At 37.1% G+C, this 22,063-nt stretch overlaps 2 protein-coding genes across 2 annotated transcripts; both read right to left on the reverse strand.

The window, feature by feature from the left end:
- Window positions 1-5,200: 5,200 nt before the first annotated feature.
- On the reverse strand, window positions 5,201-5,728 carry LOC138883989 (uncharacterized mitochondrial protein AtMg00810-like). The gene has a single exon (XM_070164720.1). It carries the CDS (start codon window positions 5,726-5,728, stop codon window positions 5,201-5,203), a length of 528 nt encoding a protein of 175 aa, XP_070020821.1.
- Window positions 5,729-9,715: 3,987 nt separating this feature from the next.
- On the reverse strand, window positions 9,716-11,971 carry LOC138883990 (uncharacterized). Its single transcript, XM_070164721.1, has 4 exons — window positions 11,907-11,971; window positions 10,838-11,015; window positions 10,399-10,745; window positions 9,716-10,169 (listed from the first exon to the last, which is right to left on the reverse strand). The coding sequence occupies exons 1-4, from the start codon at window positions 11,969-11,971 to the stop codon at window positions 9,716-9,718; spliced, it is 1,044 nt and encodes a 347-aa protein (XP_070020822.1).
- Window positions 11,972-22,063: the final 10,092 nt, after the last annotated feature.

Consider the following 22,063-nt stretch of genomic DNA (forward strand, 5'->3'; position numbering starts at 1 on the left):
TTGGGTTTGAATAACATATACGAGCTTGTCTTTTAGGTGCCCAATTTAATGGTCTATCCTAAATGTATTTGGAGTCTTGATCTAGCAAAATCTTGATATCTACAGATGGATTAGTGACGGATTATCAAAAAATCTTATTAGCTACGAGCAATTTAGTGACGAAATATCGATGAATCTTGTTTGAGCAAAATATTGCTAAACCGATTACTAGTAAATTAATAAGGTGAATCTCAGTTGGACTTAATGAATCCTAGATCAAATGAAGCAAGATTCTCATGCAACGGGCACAGCTTAGGAGTGTTAAATAGTAAAGTTGATATGCAATGAGTGGCAAAACATGTAATGTCCTAAATGTATAGTAAATGCAAGAAATGATAAAGGTTATAGTGTAAAAGGGGGATATTCCCCAAAAAATCCCTAAAAAGTACAACACAAAGAATATCCAAATGAATATTTTTCCTGTCTCTCCCTAAGTCCAAGTTACCGTTATTATTTTATCTCAGTTGCCCGCTTTTTATCGTCGGCCTTTATCACTACGACCATCGGTCACTGTGTCATGGTCGACCCCATCCTATGTCTTGCTTATCCGTTACCTTGGTTGCCAAATTTGGACCTATACAGTTAGTCTCTCCGTTTGTTTAAGTCGCAGCCCTACGCGTCCTTGATAAGCGGACATCGTTCGTTTTCGTTATGGGAGAATTTGGCCATTAAATTACGTCAGGTTGACCAAGATCGAGAGAGTGAAGTGTCCTGCGGAATCCAAATTGATGTGGTTATCAAGATGTGACGTCACTCCCACGCGCGTCATCATTACGCATCTTATTAGTTTGTATGAGTCCACCAAACAGTACAGTACCTGGTCCTCTACGCGATTCTGCTGAGAATGCTAATAAACTATAAGTAAATGAAACACGGGATTTTTACGTGGAAAAATCCCACATAAGGGGACCAAAAACCACGACCTACACCAGTAGGCTTTCAACTTCACTAACTTGTAAAAATCTATTACAAGCCACTTTGTAATGACTCTAGTACAAAGAATTTAACTCAACTAACTTATGATACTCTTACCACAAGCCACTTTGTGACTCCCTAGTTACAAAGACTTTTACTAACTTGTGATGCTCTCACCACAAGTCACTTTGTCACTCTACAGTTACAAAGGCTTTTGCTTATGACTAAACCTAGTCACAACATAAACTCAAGGAATTTACGAATTTTACAAGAGGATTCCTAATCAACGCTTCTAGCTAAGCAATTTAGGAGATACAATAAGTACAATCACAAAGTTACAACTCAACTAAGGACTACAACATGCTAACTTTAGGAACTGGTCCATAGTTGCATTCAACTTTGTTCTTCAAGCTCGTGAGGATTGATTTCTTTGTTTTTGGAAAATGCTTGAATAAGAAACTGAAACATTCAAGTGATGTTTTTAATATGAACTCATTGTTGGTACACCTTGATCACATCACTTGAAATGATGTGAGCACTTTAGTTGGTCAAGGAATGAGTGGGCGCTGGAAACAGTGCAGTGCGGCAGAAACAGTGCAGGCAGTCACTTGATTTCCAGCTGTGCGTAATTGTCTTTGTACTTCTATGAGAGAACCACAAGGGTATCATGTCCTTGTTTAGTTTCCTAGCTCCCGAAGCTATAGCAATTCACCTTTAGCGGGAATCCGTTAAATGCAGTGCAGTCCAATTGAGTCAGGTTCCCTATCTGGTCCTTGACATTAAGTTTGTTAGATCATCAAAATATAAGACAAATATATTGAAAATCTATCAATTTCCCCCTTTTTGATGATGACAAACTTAACATTGATAACGGATTTAAAGCTAAGAGAACCAGATTAAGTAACAGGAGAACACAAGTTCCCCCTGACTTTATGCCCCTTTTACACATGTTATCTTCCCCTATATGTTCCCCCAGATTTTATAGTCATATTATACTATTATTTTCCCCCTTTTGCCATCATTAAAAAGACATAATCAGAAGAACATGACAAAGAAGTCTAGCCAAGCTAATCCATGCCACATATGTGCACACAAACATGATAGAGAATAGAAACACAGAAGTAAAGCACTGATATAATAAAAGAGGATAGAATTTATATTGATAAAATTTTAATATGCCTTTTCTGGAAAAGCAAGAGGCAATATTGGACTGTTAAAATGGGAGCAGTAGTGTTTCATCCCAACCACATAAAAAAAAGAAAACAAAACATCTGCCAAAACAACAAAAAAAACAAAATAAAATGAAGAACATTTCCAGAATTTGGTCACTGAAGGGACACTTAGGGGCACTAGGAGTAAAAGGCTTGGAGGCTGCAGCAAGTGTTTGGAGAATAAGGTCTATTTGGGCATTGGCCGACTTTTGCTCGTTGAGCAGTTATGCTTTCAGGTTCTCTACTTGCGCCCTGAGATCAACATTCTCCTTTGCCAAACGAGCTACCTCATCATTTGACGCCGGAACCCCTTGGGCTTACTGACCTTCCAGGATAGCATTCCTAGCCTTCAACCGACGAATTTCCTCAATTCCACTGTTCTGAGCATTAATTAGCTGTGAGACGGTTGATGTACTTCCTACCCCCTCATTCTTTTCCAGGCACTCGCATTCTTCTAATGTAGTCTGTGAGAAAGTCTGCTTATTAGTCCCCACCTTCCCTTTCCCCAATGGCACTGCAAAGAAATTAAACACTCTGGTAAGCAAAAACCCGTAATGAAGGCTATTATTGCCATCATTGAAGGTGACTACCTTTTGCATGTGCTCAATCATAATAGCAGGCAGGCTTACAGGGTTAAAGATGTCCAGTTGCTCCATCAAGAACAGGTCAGACTTAGAGGTCACAGACCTTCTCTCAGCGCGAAGCAATAGAACTTTGTTAACCAACTCAAAAAGTAGCTGATAGACTGGGAGTAATGCCTTCTTATGGATCTGGTCCCCCTTCTAGTTTGCGTTGTCCTTTACCATGGCATTTCTGAAGTTGAACTGACAGACATCCTTTACACTGGACACACCGGCTATAGGAACTTTAAGAATTTCACCAAGCAGCTTTACATCAAACATTATATCCACTCCATTCACCAAAGCACATATGTGGTCGGTGTCAACGGGAAAAAGGCTAGCAAAGAAGCTTTGTACCTCATCCTTATAAGCCTTAGGGCCATCTATTTGAAATAGATGCCCCCATTGTTGAAACTCAACCATTTCAAGAATCTGTCGCATGCCAGCCATTTCAGAGATTGAGGGTCAAATGTACGACCCATCAGAACCTTTTGGTGCCTTAGGCATTCTGAGCCAAGACCGACTTCACTCCTTAACCTCTTCACAGAATCAGGTTCCTGAACAATTTCTGACTTGCATTTTCTGGACTTCTCACCACTTAATTTTCCTTTTCCCTTGGATTTGACTAGCACATCCTCATCAGACATCGAGAACTCACTCACAATCTCCTTCAATTTGGAGATAGAAGGTGACCCTTTTTCTGTTGAAGCAGGTTTTTTCTTTTTCTAAGACTGTCTAATTAGAGAACCAGGTTCATCTAGTGTTTCTTCTTCCACCTCTACTACAGGGATCGCCTCATCACTTACGGGTACACTGTCTTTCACCAACTTCCTCCTTTTCTTCTTACTACTATTCTTGCTCTGTTGAAGAGCAGAATCGTAGGCCACCTTAGCTTGAAGCCTGGTAGTATGTCGTTTGGTTTCAGACTCAGGAGTGGACATAACCCTCTGCTTAACTATGAACGCATCAAGAGCTACGTTATCGAGGTTCTCCTCATCACTGGACCGTATTTCAGGTACTTGTATTTCCAAAGGCACATCAGCGAATGTAGGAGCAGAACTGTCCTGGGAATGAGAGCCCTAACCTGGGTCCTCCGGAGAGGGATCAGGTTCCTCATGTTAGGGCCTAATAGTATCTGCTAGTGCATCCCCTTCACAGTTACAATGGCCCTTTCGTCCCCCACACCTTGTATCTCGCTTTTCTGAGAGATGATCTCATACAGTACACCATCAACAGACACCACAAAAATGGTTACACTATTCTCTTCCTTAATTGGTACAACTGCCACCACAGAATCGGTAGCAACGATGGAGGAACTCTCTGTGACCTCAGGGTTTTGACCTTGTTCTCCAATTGGTCTTTGACTAGTGGGAACCTCGGAAGATAAAGAGGACGGAGAAACAATTTTAGGGGTTTTTGAAATAGAGAGAGACGGGGAATCTGGGTGAGGTATGATTTTAGCGAGAAGGGTAAGAGCGAGTAAGGAAGGCTCAGTAGGAACGGAAGTCTCCATAGGCTTATCAGTAGTAAGTACGACTGAGGCAGAGAGGTCAGAGTTTGTCTCAGCCATTGGAACAATGATGTGAAGATGCTTTTGGGAAATTCTAATGGAGGGCTTATGGTTATGGAGAACAGAAAAGGGTTTTTAAGAGGAGAGGCTAATTATGAAGAGAGAGGAATAGGCACCGATTCTGAAATGGCGGTTGGGCGTGGAGAAGTGCAACGTTTCAGAGGGAGATGGAACGATTTGAAGTGAAGAGACGTGATAGCAGGATCTAAAAAATTGAATGACATGGCAGTTGTGTTTTGTACCCTTTTTAAGACGTGTATTAAAGGATACACATAACTACTTAACTTTGGAACAAGAACCAGGTTCTTGACCTTTTATTTAAATGAATCAATCCTCTTTTATCATTCATGCACTGCATCTACAGCTTCTATACTCATCATGCGTGTTTACCTGCAATGGTATTAAAGTGAGTTAGATATGGCCCGAAAACACTTTTAGCCAGTTATTTCTTGAAGGTGATTTTCATAGCCAGTTAAAGAGGAATCAGGTTCTCAATTGGGCTTTAAAAGCCCAAGCTTCACTCTGTTTCTTTCAAATTGTTCCCTACTAAATGCCTTGGTGAAAATGTCTGCAATTTGGTCTTCTGTGCTGTAGAACTTCATACATATCAGCCCTTTCTCCACGTTGTCCCTTAGAAAGTGATGCCTCACATCAATATGCTTTGTCCTTTTCTGTTGAACTGGATTTTTGGCCATGTTGAGTGCACTGGTGTTGTCACATAGAAGGGGCACACTCTTAGTGAGTACCCCAAAGTCCTCTAGTTGCTACTTAATCCATAAAAGTTGAGCAGATCAGGAAGCTGCAGCTACATATTCTGCTTCAGCTGTTGAAAGAGCCACTGAATTTTATTTCCTTGTGCCCCAAGAGATAAGACATGATCCTAAGAAGTGAGTCATTCCAGAAGTGCTTTTCCTATCGACAAGATAACCTGCATAGTCTGCATCAGCATAACCAATGAGATTAAAACTGTCACTTGAGGGATAATACATTACTAGGTCCTGTGTTCCTTTGAGATATATTAGTATTCTTTTGGCAGCCTTCAAATGAGACTCCTTGGGATTTGATTGAAATCTTGCGCATAGCCCCACACTAAAGACAATATCAGGTCTGTTGGCTGTGAGATAGAGGAGCGATCCAATGATGCCTCTATACATGGTTTGATTCACAGGAGATCCAATTTCATCCATGTCCAGTCGAGTGCCTGTAGCAGTGGGAGTGTCTATCACTTTTGATGCTTCCATGTCAAACCTCTTCAAGAGCTCCTTGATGTATTTTTGTTGACAGATGGATATACCCTTTGGGGACTGTTTTACTTGAAGACCTAAGAAGAAGTTTAGTTCCCCCATCATGCTCATTTCAAATTCACTTCCCATGAGTTTTGCAAATTCTTCACACAGAGAATCAGTTGTTTCCCCCAAGATGATATTGTGAGCACGTGATTTTTGTTTCGCACGACAATCGCTCCAAAAAGAAATAAAAAATAATAATTGGCCCTGCTGTACAATTTTCAGATTTCTGTGCGGCACTTTGTTGATTTATTTGTGACTTTTGCCCATTTTTATTTTTTCTTAGTTATTTATTTAAAATACAAAATGTGTGTCAGGCGTAATTCGAACCGTAATCCGGTCGTTAAAAAAAAAGCATAAACAAGCATCTTTGTCCGTGATTTTGTTTTGTTTAATTTTACCTGTTTTAAATTATTTTAATGTGTGTGCAAATAATTGTACTAGGTGTTTATTTTTAATTTGATTTTACTTATTTTTGTATTTTTATAATAAAAGAAAAAGAAAAAAATAATAATAAGAAAAGGTCCCTTCCCTTCCGGACTTGGGCCAATTTGTTAAAATTGGCCCAAACAAACAGCCCAAAACCCAGGCCTGCCCGGTCCAACACCACCTGATACCCAGGACGTCCAAACGACGACGTTTTAGTCCAGTGTGATCTGGGCCGTTGATCTCAGATTGATCAACGGCCAAGATCACTTCCCCACAACCCACTGAGGAACCCGACCCGTTTACACCCGGACCGAACCCAAACCCTCAACACTTGAAACGACACCGTTCCACTTAACCATCAGATCCAGACCGTAGATCTAAATTGATCTAACGGTCGAGATCCGTCCACCCACTAACTATATAAGTTCATAACCTTACCCTGCCCCCTATCCAATACCCCAGCCTTCGTCTCCACAGACCAGACCCCTAAACCCTAGCCGCCCCTGTATACTTTCGCCATGAAAGCCGGCGGCATGGACGCCGGTGACCTTCCCCTTAACACCCTAGAACCCCCTTGCCATCCTGAACATGGATCTGTTAACCATATAGTTCGAATCCCTCCTCACCTTCTCGAATCTTCATTTGAAGATTCGAGTCAAAACTCGATCTACACAGTTTAACCCCAGCTTCACACCAGACACTCTCCAGACCCCCCTCGTGACCAAACCATACTTGGTTTGGTCCGAATCTGACCAGGGAAGCATGAATCCCGGATCTGAGTTTTGGAAATTTTTGTAGTTCTTCGTCACTGGTTCATACCGGTTCAACCAAAGAGATTAAGGTCTAATGAACTTTAACCAAAGTGTTTCTCATCTGAGAAACACTTCGATTAAAGTCCATTCAGCCTTAAGAAAGGTCTGCCCAAATCCGAGTCAAGGTTTTGATTTTTCAAAGATTTGAGGTGAGTCTTGTTTTCTTTTCTTTATTTTTGTTTTAGTCCGTGTGATTTGTTTTTAAAAGTATGTTCATATTTGTTTTAATTTTACCAACTTCTGTTTGTCCACTTTGCCTGAACCACTGTGTTTGTTTGAACCCCTCCTATTCTTATAAGACATGTGTATTGGTTGTATTCCAAATTTGTACTGACTAGTTGACTCCTCGAGTGCATTTCTGCTTAGTCAGTATAATTCGAACCATGTATCGATACTGTTTAAATGTCTGATTTTTGGCTACGATTGAGTATGTTAATGCTAATATAGTCGAGTCGACATGTGTCGTCAATTAGTTTCAACTGTCCGAACAATAACAAATCGACTTACTTCTGCTAAGCATTTGTTGAATCAATTAAGAACCAGTTTTGTTTACTTATAGCTGTTGATTTGGATCAGTAATGTAAAAGGGATGAGCACTCGTGCACAGCATGTGCATTGGTGCACCTCATGTGCCTTGTGCACAGCCTGTTTCCCTGCATAAAAAGGCTTTTGATTTTAAAAAATGGTTTGACAGCATATGCTGTCAGATACATTCTACTGCCCATACTTTGCTTTAGTTTAAAGAAGTATTAAACCTTTTAAAAGTTAAATCTGCCAGGGAATGTTGATGGGGTTTAATACTTAATTAGCTAAAGTTGGAATTGAAAATGGAAGGCACATGGGAGGGGTATTGGTGATAATCTATCAGGTTGTAAAAGGGGTAATATGAAGGCTTATAAAAGGGAGGACATACAGAGATAAAAAGGATCTGAAAAAAATAGAGAAAGAAAAATACAGACACTGTGAGGAGTTTTGAAAGAGAGAGCTGATAGAGATACACAGAAAAAAGCATACAGAAATAGAGAGAGACACTGAGAGGGAACATCTGAGAGTTTCAAATTCTGAAAACAGAAACTAGAAAAGATTTCTCTTTGATAACCCAAATAGACTTCAAATTGAGGACTAACATTAGAACTTGAAAAGAAAGGAGATAGGGAAAGGGATATCACAAAATCAGGAATTGTCTTCTTCTTACTGTTTGTTCAATTCTCATTTTGTTCAAACTGTCCAAGTTAGTCCTGTTTTCCTTCAAGTGTCAGTTTAAGTCTATTGTTTGGATTTGTGTGGTTTGCTTCTCCTGGAATTGGATTGCCTGATTCTCCGACTCCATACTATTGGGAATTTGTCTCATTCTGCCTTTTCTCCATTGGCTTATTGGCCTCTTGCACTGGGATTTCTGTTCTATTGGTACCTGCTGTTACTGCTGCTGTTTGGTATCGCTTCTATTGCCCTAATGACCCCTCGCTTCTTCTGTTGTATCCAATATCCAGGTACATACTAAGACTCGCATTTGATGTAACAATGAAAGCATGAATCAAAAGATCTGAAGGAGTTATAATCACCTGTTGTATTGCTTACGAATTTTTTTTCAATGTTGTTAAGATATGCAGTTTCTTGGTCTGTTAGCCTAATGGAGACAGATTAGTAAGGTTGTACTTAATTAAAGCTTATGCCAATTGGAAACTGTGACATTTTATTCGTTTAGGAGTACACAAGATGTAAATACAATCCGTGAAATATGCAGCCATTTAATACAATTGCTAACTCAAACTCGCTCTTTCAGCATGTTTCGAATATGTAAGGACAAATAATTGTTTAGATCTAGCTAAAGACAATACAGTTTCAAACTCTTGAGTTTCAGTTTTCATGAAGCAGTTTATAGGATGAGTTTCAAATGTCATTAGTCGCATTTCCTAATAAGCAATTTTAATTAATCTTGTCTGAATAAGTTGAAGTTAGGGAGCTCTTGTAACAGTCGTAGCATTTCACCAATCTCATATACATTTCTCTTATCAAGTTCAAAGCATGTTTTCATGAGGTACAATGTTTCTTCATTCCGTAAATAATTAATCGGGCGATTAGCTAAAATCTGGATTTGGCCAAACACATAGTTAAAATAGCACGCATCTTTTCTTCTATTTTTAAGAGATAAACACATTAGAAATGTAGTCGCTTTAGGATGTTCCTTCTAAAATAATGAGACGAGACGAGCCAAATGAGATGTAAATCGCGGGGCCCTCAATAAATAACCATGATAATTATCTAGAATTCAGGATAGGCCATTTAATAAATTTCATGGCCTTCTACAAATAATAACGCGCTAGACCCCCTTAGGTGCCCTTAATAAATTACACTCTTAAACTTGGGTGCACATTGATGTGACTCGAATCCAAATCTCAACGGAGTCGAAATGTGTTAACAACTACGGGTGCATTGATTGTGACGTGGTTCAAGATGCATTTTCACGACGTTGCAATTCTATAAAAATAAATGATAATAATAAAAGCGGTTTAAACTTAATAAAAGCACATAAGTCACAACATGTATTTAAATCAGATATTTAGCCATTATAACAATTTAAGCGACCGTGCTAGAACCACGGGATTCGAGGGTGCCTAACACCTTCCCTCGGGTCAACAGAATTCCTTACTTAGAATTTCTGGTTCGCAGACTTCATTTGGAAAAGTCGAAAATTTCCTCGATTTGGGATTCAAGATAAACCGGTGACTTGGGACACCAAAAGCCAAACCTTTCCCAAGTGGCGACTCTGAATTAAATAAATAATCTCATTTCGAATATTGTCACTTAAATTGGAAAAACTCCCTCGCGCATCTTACCCTCCGGGAAGGGCGCGCAAAAAGGAGGTGTGACAGATATCATCGACATAGACCTGAACAATGAGCAGGTTCCTTCCCCGTTTATTTAAGAACAGAGAGTTGTCAATTTTTCCTCTCTTAAAGCCATTTTCCAAGAGGAACTTTGACAGCCTTTCATACCAAGCCCGAGGAGCCTGCTTCAGCCCGTACAATGCTTTATCCAGTTTAAACACATATTTAGGGTGTTTATGCCATTCAAACCCTGGAGGTTTCTTCACATAGACTTCTTCCTTAAGAAGTCTATTCAAAAATGCACTTTTGACATCCATTTGGAACAATGTGAATTCCATATAAGATACAAAAACGATTAAAATTCTAATAGCTTCCATGCGAGCGACCGGAGCAAATGTTTCATCATAGTCAATCCCTTCCTCCTGATTGTAGCCTTGAACCACTAGCCTGGCCTTGTTCCTTGTGGTAATTCCATTCACCAAGCTTGTTTCTAAATACCCACCTGGTTCCAATAATGGTTCGATATGAGGGTCTGGGTACTAGGTGCCAAGCATTATTCCTTTCAAACTGATGTAACTTGTCTTGCATGGCTGTAATCCAATTTGTATCTTTCAAGGCTTCCTTGATATTCTTGGGTTCTATCTAGGAGAGAAAAGCTGAGAAGGCAAGTGAATTTCTGGCTCTTGACCTGGTTTGTACTCCGGAATCTAAAGGAGTAATAATGTTGTCCATCGGATGAGAGCTTTGGTGTCTCCAGTTAGAAGTCTGAGGTTCATTTTGAGAGGATGTTGGTGCGTTTGGCTGATTTTCCTGCATTCCTCTCTTAGGTACTAATGGAGTTCCCTGAACCGCATCAACCACTCTTTCTTCAGCTCTAGTGGTTGTAATTGAAGTACTTGGTTCCATTGGAGATGAGGGAGTACTGTCTTCACTCAGCTCTTTTACTTGACTCATCATATCTGCCTTTCCGTTTTTCATGTCAATGACTTCACTAGGAACTAGTAAGGGTTCTCCATCTTGATCTTCTTCAGCACTCTTCTCACGAGATGAGTAAGACTCATCAAAAATAATATGAACATTTTCCTCAATACATTGAGTTCGCTTATTATATATCTTGTAAGCCTTACTTTAAGAAGAGTAGCCCAGAAAGATTCCTTCATCACTCTTGGCATCGAATTTACCAAGCTGATCCTTTCCATTGTTAAGAACATAGCATTTGCACCCAAATGTAGGTAAGTCAGCTTGGGCTTCCTTCCATTCAACAATTCATATGGGGTTTTGTTCAGAAGTGATCTGATCATGCACCTGTTCACCAAGTAATAGGCAGTGTTGACAACTTCAGCCTAGAAGTTCTTTGCAATTCCACTATCGATTACCATTGTTCTTGCCATATCTTCCAAAGTTCTGTTCTTCCTTTCTACTACTCTATTTTGCCGGGGAGTTTTGGGAGCTGAGAAGTTGTGAGTGATGCCATTTTCATTGCAGAACTCATCAAATTTGACATTGTCAAATTCTGTCCCATGATCTGATCTAATCCATGCGACTCTAGACTCCATCTTCACCTGGATTTTCTACACAAAATCCACAAACACTTCAACGGTTTCATCTTTAGTTCTGAGAAACAAAGTCCATGTGAATCTGGAGTAGTCATCCACTATCACAAAATTTTATCTTTTTCCTCCTCTGCTTTGCACTCTCATATGACTACATAGATCCATATGCAGAAGCTCTAGTGGTTTTGAGGTGCTCACATCCCTTATAGACTTAAAGGAGGACTTCACATGTTTTCCTCTAGCACAGGCATCATAGAACTTTTGCACCTTAAATTTTGACATGGGCAGACCATGGACCAGGTCCTTCTAAATTAGTTTGTTCAAAAGAGAAAAACTTGCATGGCCCAGTATTCTGTGCCATAGTTCTGCATCCTCATCAACAACTTTCAGACAACTCAGATCACCACTTTGTAAGGACTCGAAATCAGTAACATAGATGTTCTTGTATCTTTTGGCCAAAAGTACCACTTCACCAGTTACCAGATCAGTGACTGTACATATTTTGGACAAGAATTCCACCTTGTTTCCTTTATCACAGATTTGGGAGACACTCAGGAGACTGTACTTAAGGCCATTGACATAGTACACATTTTCAATAGAATGAGTGAGTGACTTCCCGACTTTTCCAACTCCAAGAATGTACCCCTTTTTCCCATTGCCAAAGGATACACTCCCTCTTTGCATGGCTTTTAGTGAAAGAAAATCCATGGTGTTCCCAGTTATATGCTTTGATCACCCACTATCCATGAACCATTATTGACCGCTTCCTGTTACTGTTCCCTGCACAAGGAGATTAAGAGTTAGTTTTAGGAACCCAAGCAAGTTTGGGTCCCTTGTAGTAGGCAAGAGGATGAATAAGAGCTCACTTAGTCCATGCAGGTAATGTGCATTTTTTATGAGTAGAACCTGGTCCCTCCTTTGTAGTTATCTTTTCAGCAAACATGTTGTTTTTCTGAACAGATTGATCCCTGGCCAGGCAATTTTCTTTGAAGTGCCCATTGTTCCCACATTGGGTACAAGGCCAGTTATCAGAGACAGTGACGTACTTGCTATGAGGGTTTTAAGGGGTTTTCTCCCTTTAGAACCCTATTCCCTGTCTGTTTTCACCATTATTAGTGTGCAAGGCAGTGTTGGCTTCTGAGTACCCGGTCCACTTTAAGAACTTTTCAAGATCATTTTTTTACTCTTTCCAGATCAGTTTGGAGGTTCTTGTTTTTTTTTCAATTTCAGCACATATCCTAGTTCTCGCAACTTTCAACTCAGTTTCAAGCCTAATGTATTCCACACTAGCTATCTCTTTTCCTTTTCCAGAATTTCCAGGTTTTGATTTAGTCCATGGTCTCTCTATTGATTCCCTTAGGTCTACAATTACTGTCATGAAATCACTTCTTTCTTTTTTGAGTTTTTCAATGGTTTCCTTATGGTCAATAATTACAATCACTAAGTCATCTCTAGTTTTTTCAGCTTCTCCTAGTTCTATGGTCAAAGAATCCCTATCCTCTACAAAACTATGATAGGCATCAATCAATACACTAGCTAAAGACATGAGTTTCTTAGGAGAGTAGGATTTAAGATTTCTCTGAACATCCCTAAAATTTACCTCCGTGTTGTCATCGTCTTCATCATCATCTGATTGGGCCATCAAAGCAAAGGTTGTGCCATATCCATTTTTCTCGCCTTCAACTGCCATCATGGAACTATCACCAGCATTAGTTTCATCTTCAGACTCACCAGAGGAATCTCCCCATGCTGCAAGAGCCTGTTTCATCATATTGTCAGTAGATCTTTTCCGTTTGAAGTCCTTGAAAGGAACCGGGTTACTCTTAACTGCCTTTTTAGGGTTGTTCTTGGAGAATTATTGCTTCAAGAGAGGAAAGTCTCTGATGAAGTGTCCAGTCTTTCCACACTTATGACAGAGATCATAGTTTTTTAGTTGCTAGAGCTGCCCAATTTTAGTATTTCTCCATTTCTTCTGACCATCTTCTGAAACCTTTTGGTCAAGTAAGCTATGTCAATGTCTTCATCACTTGAGTCATTGCTATTAGCTTTGAGTACCAGGTTCTTTTATTTCTTTGGTTCTCTTCTTTCACTGTCTATCTTCTTCTTCTTCATCTCGTAGGTGTTCAGATTTCCAATAAGCTCTTCTGTGGTCAGCTCCTGCAAATCCTTTGATTCAGTAATAGCATTCACCTTGCTTTCCCATGGGCTAGGCAGAGTACTAAGGATTTTCCTCACTAGCTTATTTCTAGGAATGGTTTCGCCAAGTGAGTGTAACTCATTTATGATGGAAGTGAATCTTGTGTGCATATCTTGAATAGATTCATCATCCTTCATCCTGAAGAGTTCATACTCGGTAGTGAGCATATCGACCTTAGAATGTTTCACTTGGGTAGGTCCCTCATGAGTTGTTTGCAAAGCTTCCCATATCTCCTTGGCAGTGTTGCATGCAGAGATTCTATTGTATTCTTCAGGTCCTATTCCACATACTAGAATCTTCTTGGCACGAAAATTCTTCTCTACTGCCTTTTTGTCTACATCAATGTATTCTTTACTGGTTTTTTTCCATTGAAAATGGAAGTTCTTCCAGTACCTTTGTTGGAACATAAAGGCCATCGCATATGATATCCTATAACTCAGAATCCTCAACCATGATGAAATCATGCATTCTTATTTTCCACCACCAATAGTATTGTCCATTGAACCTGGGTGGTCGGTATGTAGATTGACCTTCTTCAAAATTTGGTGGAGTAGCCATAAGTGTCACGCCCCGAACCTGGGCCTAGACGTAACCCGACACTCGGTGCCAGACTACATGTGACCGAGTGAACCAACTGGCTAGCTGAATCAACATGTGGTATCATAACATACTAAATGCAGATGATAAACTAACACATGCTGATATACTGAAAGTCTGGATTATATAAATTAAAGTGTGAAAATACTAATACAATTCTGAAACGTATTTGTAGCCAACATAGCTTAATATGAAAAGCCCGTGACTTTGTTTAACTGTTACTCTAGTCTATGAAGCCTCTATTGAAGTACTGAAAATACTAACTATCTACGAATACTGAAAGGATATAAAGTAATGATAATGCCCCGAAAGAACTGGGGATCACCAAATAGCTGATACTAGAGTCCTAGCGCTCTGAATCGTCAACCTGTAAATCATTACCTGCATTGTGAGATGCAGGCCCTGGGAATAAGGGACGTCAGTACATTTGAATTGTATTGGTATGTAAAGCAACTGAAAGAAAGAATTAAAAATGCTAAAACTAAAACTAAGCTGATAACTGAGAATTGATAATTAATAACTGAAATGATAACTATTGAAACTGAAACTGAAACTGAAATGATAACTAATAATGGATAACTGAACTGATAACTGATAACTGAACTGATAGCTGGTAACTGAACTGATAACTGATAACTGAAATGATAAAGGTAGTAAGGATATGAATACTCCCTCTTCTGAATGATGAACAACCTATTTATCTGAATATTAAACTGCAGCCTCAGGCCCAATATATATATGTGCACAAACTGCAGCCTCAGGCCCAGGTATACGTATACATAACTGCGACCTCAGGTCCAAAATGCATAAAGCATAAACTGCGGCCTCAGGCCCAAAGATGCATAAAGCATTAACTGCGGCCTCAAGCTCAAATACAGGTGTTCGACATTCAAGGATTTAAAATTAGGAATTGAGAATCATAATGCAATACATAATAGTAAAATACTGAATCATGTTGAGTTACATGATACTGGAATACTAGATCACACTGAGTTACATAATACTAGAATATTGAATCATACTGAGTTACATAATAATGGAATACTGAATAAGACTAAAATGAGACATGTATTTTTGAACTGATTATGAACACTGAAACTTCAACTATTTATGACATGCTGAGTAAGCTATTGAGATTTAGGGACATCAAACCCAAGTCTATATTAAATACGAACTGAGCTCACAACGTTCAGAATGAAAGTCATGAACGAGTTATGAAGCTAGAGAATAGAAGTCCTACAACTATTCAAGGAACTAGGCTTAACTATATTTCTGAGACAATTGATACGTCGTAAAAGAAACGTAGTGTAGGGAGAATCATTAAAATTTCCAAACATAGAGAGTTCGCCTCACATACCTTAACTTCCTGCTCTTGAGCATAATACAACATTCGCCAACCCTTTAAACTTTAATCTATATCAATACAAGTCAAAGGGATTCCAAATTAGCAACAATAGTCATGTTTTAATCACTTAGGCATTTTATCAAACACTCGGTGGCATAAAGCTTCATAGCCCTTATTAATGGTGTTTCTACACCCAATAACCCATTCTCTTGCTCTTAGATAAATTCTAAAGTCTCAAATGGTTATAAACAATATTATTCTTTATCACCTATAAGGTAATCAACACCCATAACCAATAATAACCTATCAACAACCCAAACCTATCACCGTTCATGCTTTTCTATCAAACCCATCAACTCATATCTCATGAAGTAAAGTCTATAATCATTATTCAATGATAGAATCAACTAGATGGTGAAGATATTACCTTTTTGAGGTTCAATCTTCTTGAATTCGAGTTCTAGGTTTCTCCTCTCAACAATAGCGTCCCAAATCGAATATCTAATGATATGGAGGGACCCATGTTAACAGGATATTGGGAAATTAAAATTAACTTAGAATCACCATTAGAACTTACCTTGGATGGTGGAGGGACCCTTGCGGAGTTAGGTTTTTGAGAGTTTTCCTTTGTAGAGCAAGTTTTTATGTTTTGTGGCTGTGGGGGACGAAATAGGGCTAAAAAATGACTTCCCAAGTTTTCCACTGCGTCCCGGTTGGCGCTGTAAGCACGTGATTTTTGCCCTATATGAGAATTACTCCCAAAAAAATTCAAAAATAAAATGATTTTTCTTTGGTGTATAATTTTGTGATATTTTGTGATATTTTGAAGAATTATTTGTATTTGTCTGTGCGTGTTTATTCGCTAAATTAATAAAAAATACAAAAATATGTCGCATTTTGCATGTAGTATTTAATTCTACAATTGTTAGTAATTAAAATTGTTTTACAAAAATTAAAAATTACAAAAATAGGCATCGTTTGCATTTTTAGCATTTAATGTCCAAATATACAATTTTATGCTTAATTAATACTTAATTGTGCGTTAATTGTTATTGGGAGTTAATTTGCGCTTTTATAACTTAATTTAGTTCTTAATAATAGTTTAAGTATTTTTATAATTTAGTTTTAGAAAAAATAAAAGAAGAAAAGAGAGCGAAAATATAAAGAAAGTCGGAATTAGGCCTCTTCTTCAATTTCAAGACATAGGCCCAAAAAATGGCCCAATCTTCCCTACGACCCAGTCCATTTCGAACTGGGTCGACCCAGTCCATAACCCAAAAGACCCAATACCCCTATCTTGCATTTCAAAGACACAAAACAAAACAAAAAATAAAAGGAAAACCCTAAAAATGACCTAAGTCATCCGCCCCCCCTATCATTCTTCTTCTTCTTTTCTTCTTTCTTCTCCAAACTCTAAAACACACATCCATGGCTGCCATGGCTAAGCTCCAGCAGCTTAATCTCCTTCGACACAAGCGCACACACCACCAAGAAGCCCATCTTCTCCATGTCAAGCTCAAAAGGCTCGTCCATGGCTGCGTCTTCGTCGTCAACCCATCGCCATGTTTGTTGCTTTTTCTTGCTGCCTCTGCGTCGTCCATGGCTTCCCGAACTGCTGCTCCATTTTCTCCATAAGCTGCTGAACGCAGCAGCAGTAGACGACCAGCTGCTGCCCGTGTCCAGCTGCGACGAGCAGCCATGGCTGTCCGCGACGCTGCCGCTGCTCCTCCTTCCTCCGCCGCTGCTTCTACTTCTTCTTCGTCTTCGTCGTCCTTCGTTCGAGCTTTGGTCGAGGCTTGGACAGATTTGTTTACAATCAAAGTTCGTCGTTGATTCATCTCCGGTTAGTTGTTTTTGAGTTTTATTTTTGTTCATATTTTGTTTGATATTTTCCGGATCCAAAATCGTTAAATGATTTAATCCTTGTTTTGTTCGTTGTTCATCTTTGAAATAATTTTCTATTGTGTTCATGTTGTTTGTTAAATTAATTTTCAGATTTCAAAATAGAAGTTTAATTAGTTGTTTTCATGTTTATTTCATGTTTGTATTATTGTTTAAGTAAGTATTTGTTAGTTTGATGTTTGTTAGATTCAAATTGAAATTTAATCAACTATTTCTTCAATTTGTTTCATGTGTTTATGTATTGTTAGAAATTGTTAATATTGTTAAGTTCAAGTTTAAGTTCATAATTGTTTCTTCGTCGATCTTGTTATTTGTTTAAAGAATTTAGTTGTATTAAAGGAATATATTGTTTTAATCGTTTAATCCGTCATGTTTGTTGTCTTAAAATAGATTCATTCATGTTCATACTTTGTTTGGATGATCTTGAATCCGAATTTTATATAGTTTGATTTCTTATTTACCATTTATGATTATTGCTTGAATTGTTCTCATAATCTTGTTTTAAGTTTAATATAAGAATTGTTTGTTGTAATGTTGTTAGAGTTGATTTTAAGTTCAATATGATTGAATTTAGAAATCTTCATACTTTGATTGTTGTTGTTGTTGAATCCGAAAATAGGATTGTTTGTTGCTAAAATATTGTTCAATCAAATTTTAGTTGTTCTTTGTTGTTCAATTCGTGTTCATGTGATTTGTTGTTGAAATGTTGTTAAAATCGTGTTCATGTGATATTGTTGTTATGATGTTCATCCATGTTCATATTGTTGTTTGAACATTGTTAGAAATTGATCATATTGTCTATATTTTGGTTAAGTTTGATTAATTGATGTGTTATAGCTGATGGGTAGTTTGGTAAATTTGTAGTACGTTTAGGGGTAGTTTGGTAATTTCAGTAAGGTCGGAAGGGGTAGTTTAGGAATTGTACATTTTGAAATTGTTTATTTGAAGCATGGGGGACAAAATGAAATGGGGTGGGTTGTGATATGATTATTTAATATAAAGGGGGGACAAGATTTAAATTAAAGGGGAATCTTGCATTATTTTAAATAAAGCATGGAGGACAAAATATAATGGGGTGGTGTGATATGTTTATTTAATGTAATGGGGATGAGTGGAAAGATAATGGGTTAGGTAGAGAAAAAGTATTGATTTAATTGATTAAAAGGTTTATGAGATGTGTTATATATGTGAAGTCTTGAAGAAGAAAGAACAAGAATACAGATAGAGAAATACACAGACAGAAAAAAAACGGGAGAGAGAAACAAATCTGAAAATAAGAGAGAGAAAAGGGCTGAACATTTAAGAGATAGAAAATTCCGAAAAATATTTAAGCTTTCAAATATAAAAAAAAAACTAAAAAAAAAATATTCTGTTTTCTTTTGTTGTTTCATAAAAGCTGGAAGCTTTTGTTTTTTTTTGGATTACTACTCCACCGGTCTGTTACTGGGTTGTTACTGTTGCTGGGCTATTGTTGCTGTGTTGTACTGATTTTACTGCTGTTGCTGATTCTCATATTCATTTTCTTTTGCTTCCAATATCAGGTACACAACTGAAAAGCTGTTTATTGTAATCCGAAATATGAAGCGTGAATACATATGAAGAATGAAAATTTGAAGTTTTAATTTCGTTTTTATTTCTTTGTTCCTTTTGTTGATTGTATTTAAGCTATTTCATGAATTACTAAATAATAACTGGAATAAGAAAATAATATCATAAGTTAGTCTGTAATAAATCAGTTCGGCAAAATAGGTTAATTCACTAGTTATGAAGGCTTCAAGATTATAGGTTGATCATGAACAAGTAGCTAAATTTAGCTAAGACACGAATTTAAATTAAACATCGTAAATTAGGCATTAAGGCATGACTTGAGCTTAAGCAAGATTAAGAGAACGTTTAAGTCTAATAAACTTTCTAATAAGCTTTAGTAATTATGGTTAAATCTAGTTTCAAATGATTGTGAATAATTAATCTCAATAATTTTTTTTAAAAAAAATAACAATGCTGAGTTTTAATCTAGCTATATTTGTTTATTTTGAATATTAGTTGTTGAATTTTTATTTTATTTATAATTTCGAAATTAAGAGTGAAATTCCTTTTTCATCAATATTTGTATTAATCAAGCAATTAGCATGTCATGTCTTCTTAAAATAATAAAAGCTAGTAATAAATTAGGATTTTCTTTCTTTATTTTAGAGACTCATTTTTATAGAAAAATGTAGTCGTTTTAAGATTTGTCCAAATAAATGAGATGAGCCTCGCTTAATGAAATGTATAGATTGCGGGGCCCTCAATAAATGTACATTTAATCGCTTAGAATTAGGGAGGAGCTGTTTTAGCAAATTTCACGGCCCTACCCAAAATAATGATACGCTAGACTCTTTAGGCGCGATTTAATTAATTTTACCTTCTTAAACTCGGATGCGCATTTCATGCGACCCAAATCTAAATCCTAAAACATTGAATAAAAATGTGTTCTGGATTGCGGGTGCATTTCATGTGACGTAATCCAAAGACATGTTTTAAACGATGTTCACAATTTTAATTTTTTATTTTTTATTTTTTTTTTAAAAAAAATATTAATAATAATAAAGTGATAAAAAGTTAAGATTGACACACCGGTTCATAATTGTATTAAAATCAGATAAATAAGCTAAATATGACAATTGAGCGACCGTGCTAGAACCACGGAACTCGGGAATGCCTAACACCTTCTCCCGGGTTAACAGAATTCCTTATCCGGATTTCTGGTACGCATACTGTAATATGGAGTCATTCTTTTCCTCGATTCGGGATTAAAATTGGTGACTTGGGACACCCTAAATCTCCCAAGTGGCGACTCTGAAATAAATAAATAAATCCCGTTTTGATTGTCCTTTAATTGGAAAAAACTCCTACGCCCTCGCGGGGTCGGAAAAAGGAGGTGTGACAGCTCTGGCGACTCTGCTGGGGACTTAACCCAGAACCAGTGGTTCAGGGTTAGAAATTCGAGCTCATATAAATTGTTATATTTGGTTTTATCTGATTTTTACATGTTTGAGCCTAATGTGCTAAATGCTGCTTTTACCGCTTTGATATTACGTGAACTGTGTATAAACTGTGCCGAAACCCATCTCCTCTCTGAGTCTTCTAAATCATGAAGAAGGGTGTACTTCGTACGACTTCTTTTCTGTATAGTGTAAAATCCCAATTTAGAACGAGGTTCGGACAAGTTGCTAAGCCGGTGAAGCTTCTGTATTCCCGGTACGCTACCCCCCCTCGGCTCGAGCTGTCCGCTTGGGTAAGCCAGGTCTAGAACAAACACCCAGGTTCTGAACCTAGTATAACAAAGCCACATGCCGGATCCCTAGTAGGAACGTTTGTTTGCATCACGTGCATCTGACTTTGGAGGCTCAACACAGGGGTTGGGTCTGTCTAGGACAGGTGCACCAAAAATGAAAATGACCATCCTGATGCATCTTACTTGTTACTACTTGCGCATTAATTTGATACGGACTTGTGTGTTGACTGACTTGTGAATATCAGGAATAATATTTTGAAAAAAAAAAGAAATAGCGGTTAGGGAATTGATTGTTTATTTTGAAAAGAAAACAAATGCCCAAATACTGTCAAAACTCTGCCGAAATTTTGAGAAAATGAAAAAAAAATGTCTTATTAGTTTGTTTTATTAAAAGCTAAGAAAAGAAAAAAAAGAGTCGTTGTTCTGTTTTGTTTTTCAAAAAATAAAAATAGAAAAAAATATATAGTTTGTCTTGCCATGAAAATGAAAATGAAAATGAAAAAGAGTCTTATTTTTAAAATGGTTTTTTTATTATTTATTTGCTTATGAAAATGCAAAAAAATAAAAAAAATAAAAAAAAAACTTTCATTATTTGTCGCAAATATATATATATATAAATCTGAAAAGTTTTTTTTTATTTCCAAAAAATATATATATCTTTATTTGTTGCAAAGAGTATTTGTCTTGCCAAGAAAATTCAAAGTAAAATTCCAAAAAAGATATGTCTTGCAAAAAATAATATAAATATCTTTATTTTCCATTGTTGATAAAACAAAAATAATAAAAATGTTTTTTTATAAAAAAAAAAATCCGAAAATATTTTGATACTTCTTTTAAAATTGAAAAGAAAATTCAAAATTCAAAAAATATTTTTTAGAAGCATTTCTTTTATCAAAAGTAAAATTCCAAAAATATTTTCTTTTTTTTTCTTTAGAATAAGAAAAAAAAACAAATGGAAATTCAAAAAAAAAAAACTTCCTTTTACTTTTGAAATTCTCAAAGTTCAAATCAAAAGAAAAGGAATTTTTACAAGTCTTTCTTTCAAAAAGAAATCAATCAAAATATATATATATATATATATATATATATATATATATATATATACTTCCTTTATTCTTTTGAAGCAGTTCTTTCACAGTTCTAATTAAACAAAATATATTAGTTCATTTACTTATTCGCGAGGCCCGAACTACGCGGGTTTGATTCTCACCGGATGTGAGATACGTAGGCAACCCTCATCGGGTCCAACCCCCTTTTTTGCTAAAATAGTCAAAAACCAAAAAAATAAATAAAAAACGTGTCAAAATTTTTTATTTTGTCATAAATAAGTCTAGTGGTGTCCAACCTTCCCTTTTGCTAAAATAGCCAAAAAAAAAAAAAACATGTCAAAATTTTAATTTTGTCATAGAGAAGTCGGGTGACGCTGTTTTATGAAGACATAGCCGAATGTTCCCGAAAGGGACGCCGGGAGGCTGACTTTGC

Source organism: Nicotiana sylvestris, chromosome 12, assembly GCF_000393655.2.
Source record: "Nicotiana sylvestris chromosome 12, ASM39365v2, whole genome shotgun sequence".
NCBI classification, from domain to species: Eukaryota; Viridiplantae; Streptophyta; class Magnoliopsida; order Solanales; family Solanaceae; genus Nicotiana; species Nicotiana sylvestris.

Bases quoted from the DNA above. Each gene is read 5' to 3' on its own strand.
- LOC138883989 (XM_070164720.1), bottom strand. From the start codon at position 5,728: ATGGGAAGTGAATTTGAAATGAGCATGATGGGGGAACTAAACTTCTTC.
- LOC138883990 (XM_070164721.1), bottom strand. From the start codon at position 11,971: ATGGATTTTCTTTCACTAAAAGCCATGCAAAGAGGGAGTGTATCCTTT. The intron at 11,016-11,906 runs GTACATTCTTGG...CTTGGTGAACAG, and splicing joins TTTGGCAATGGGAAAAAGGG to GTGCATGATCAGATCACTTC. The intron at 10,746-10,837 runs GTAAGGCTTACA...TCTCGTGAGAAG, and splicing joins TCTGGGCTACTCTTCTTAAA to AGTGCTGAAGAAGATCAAGA.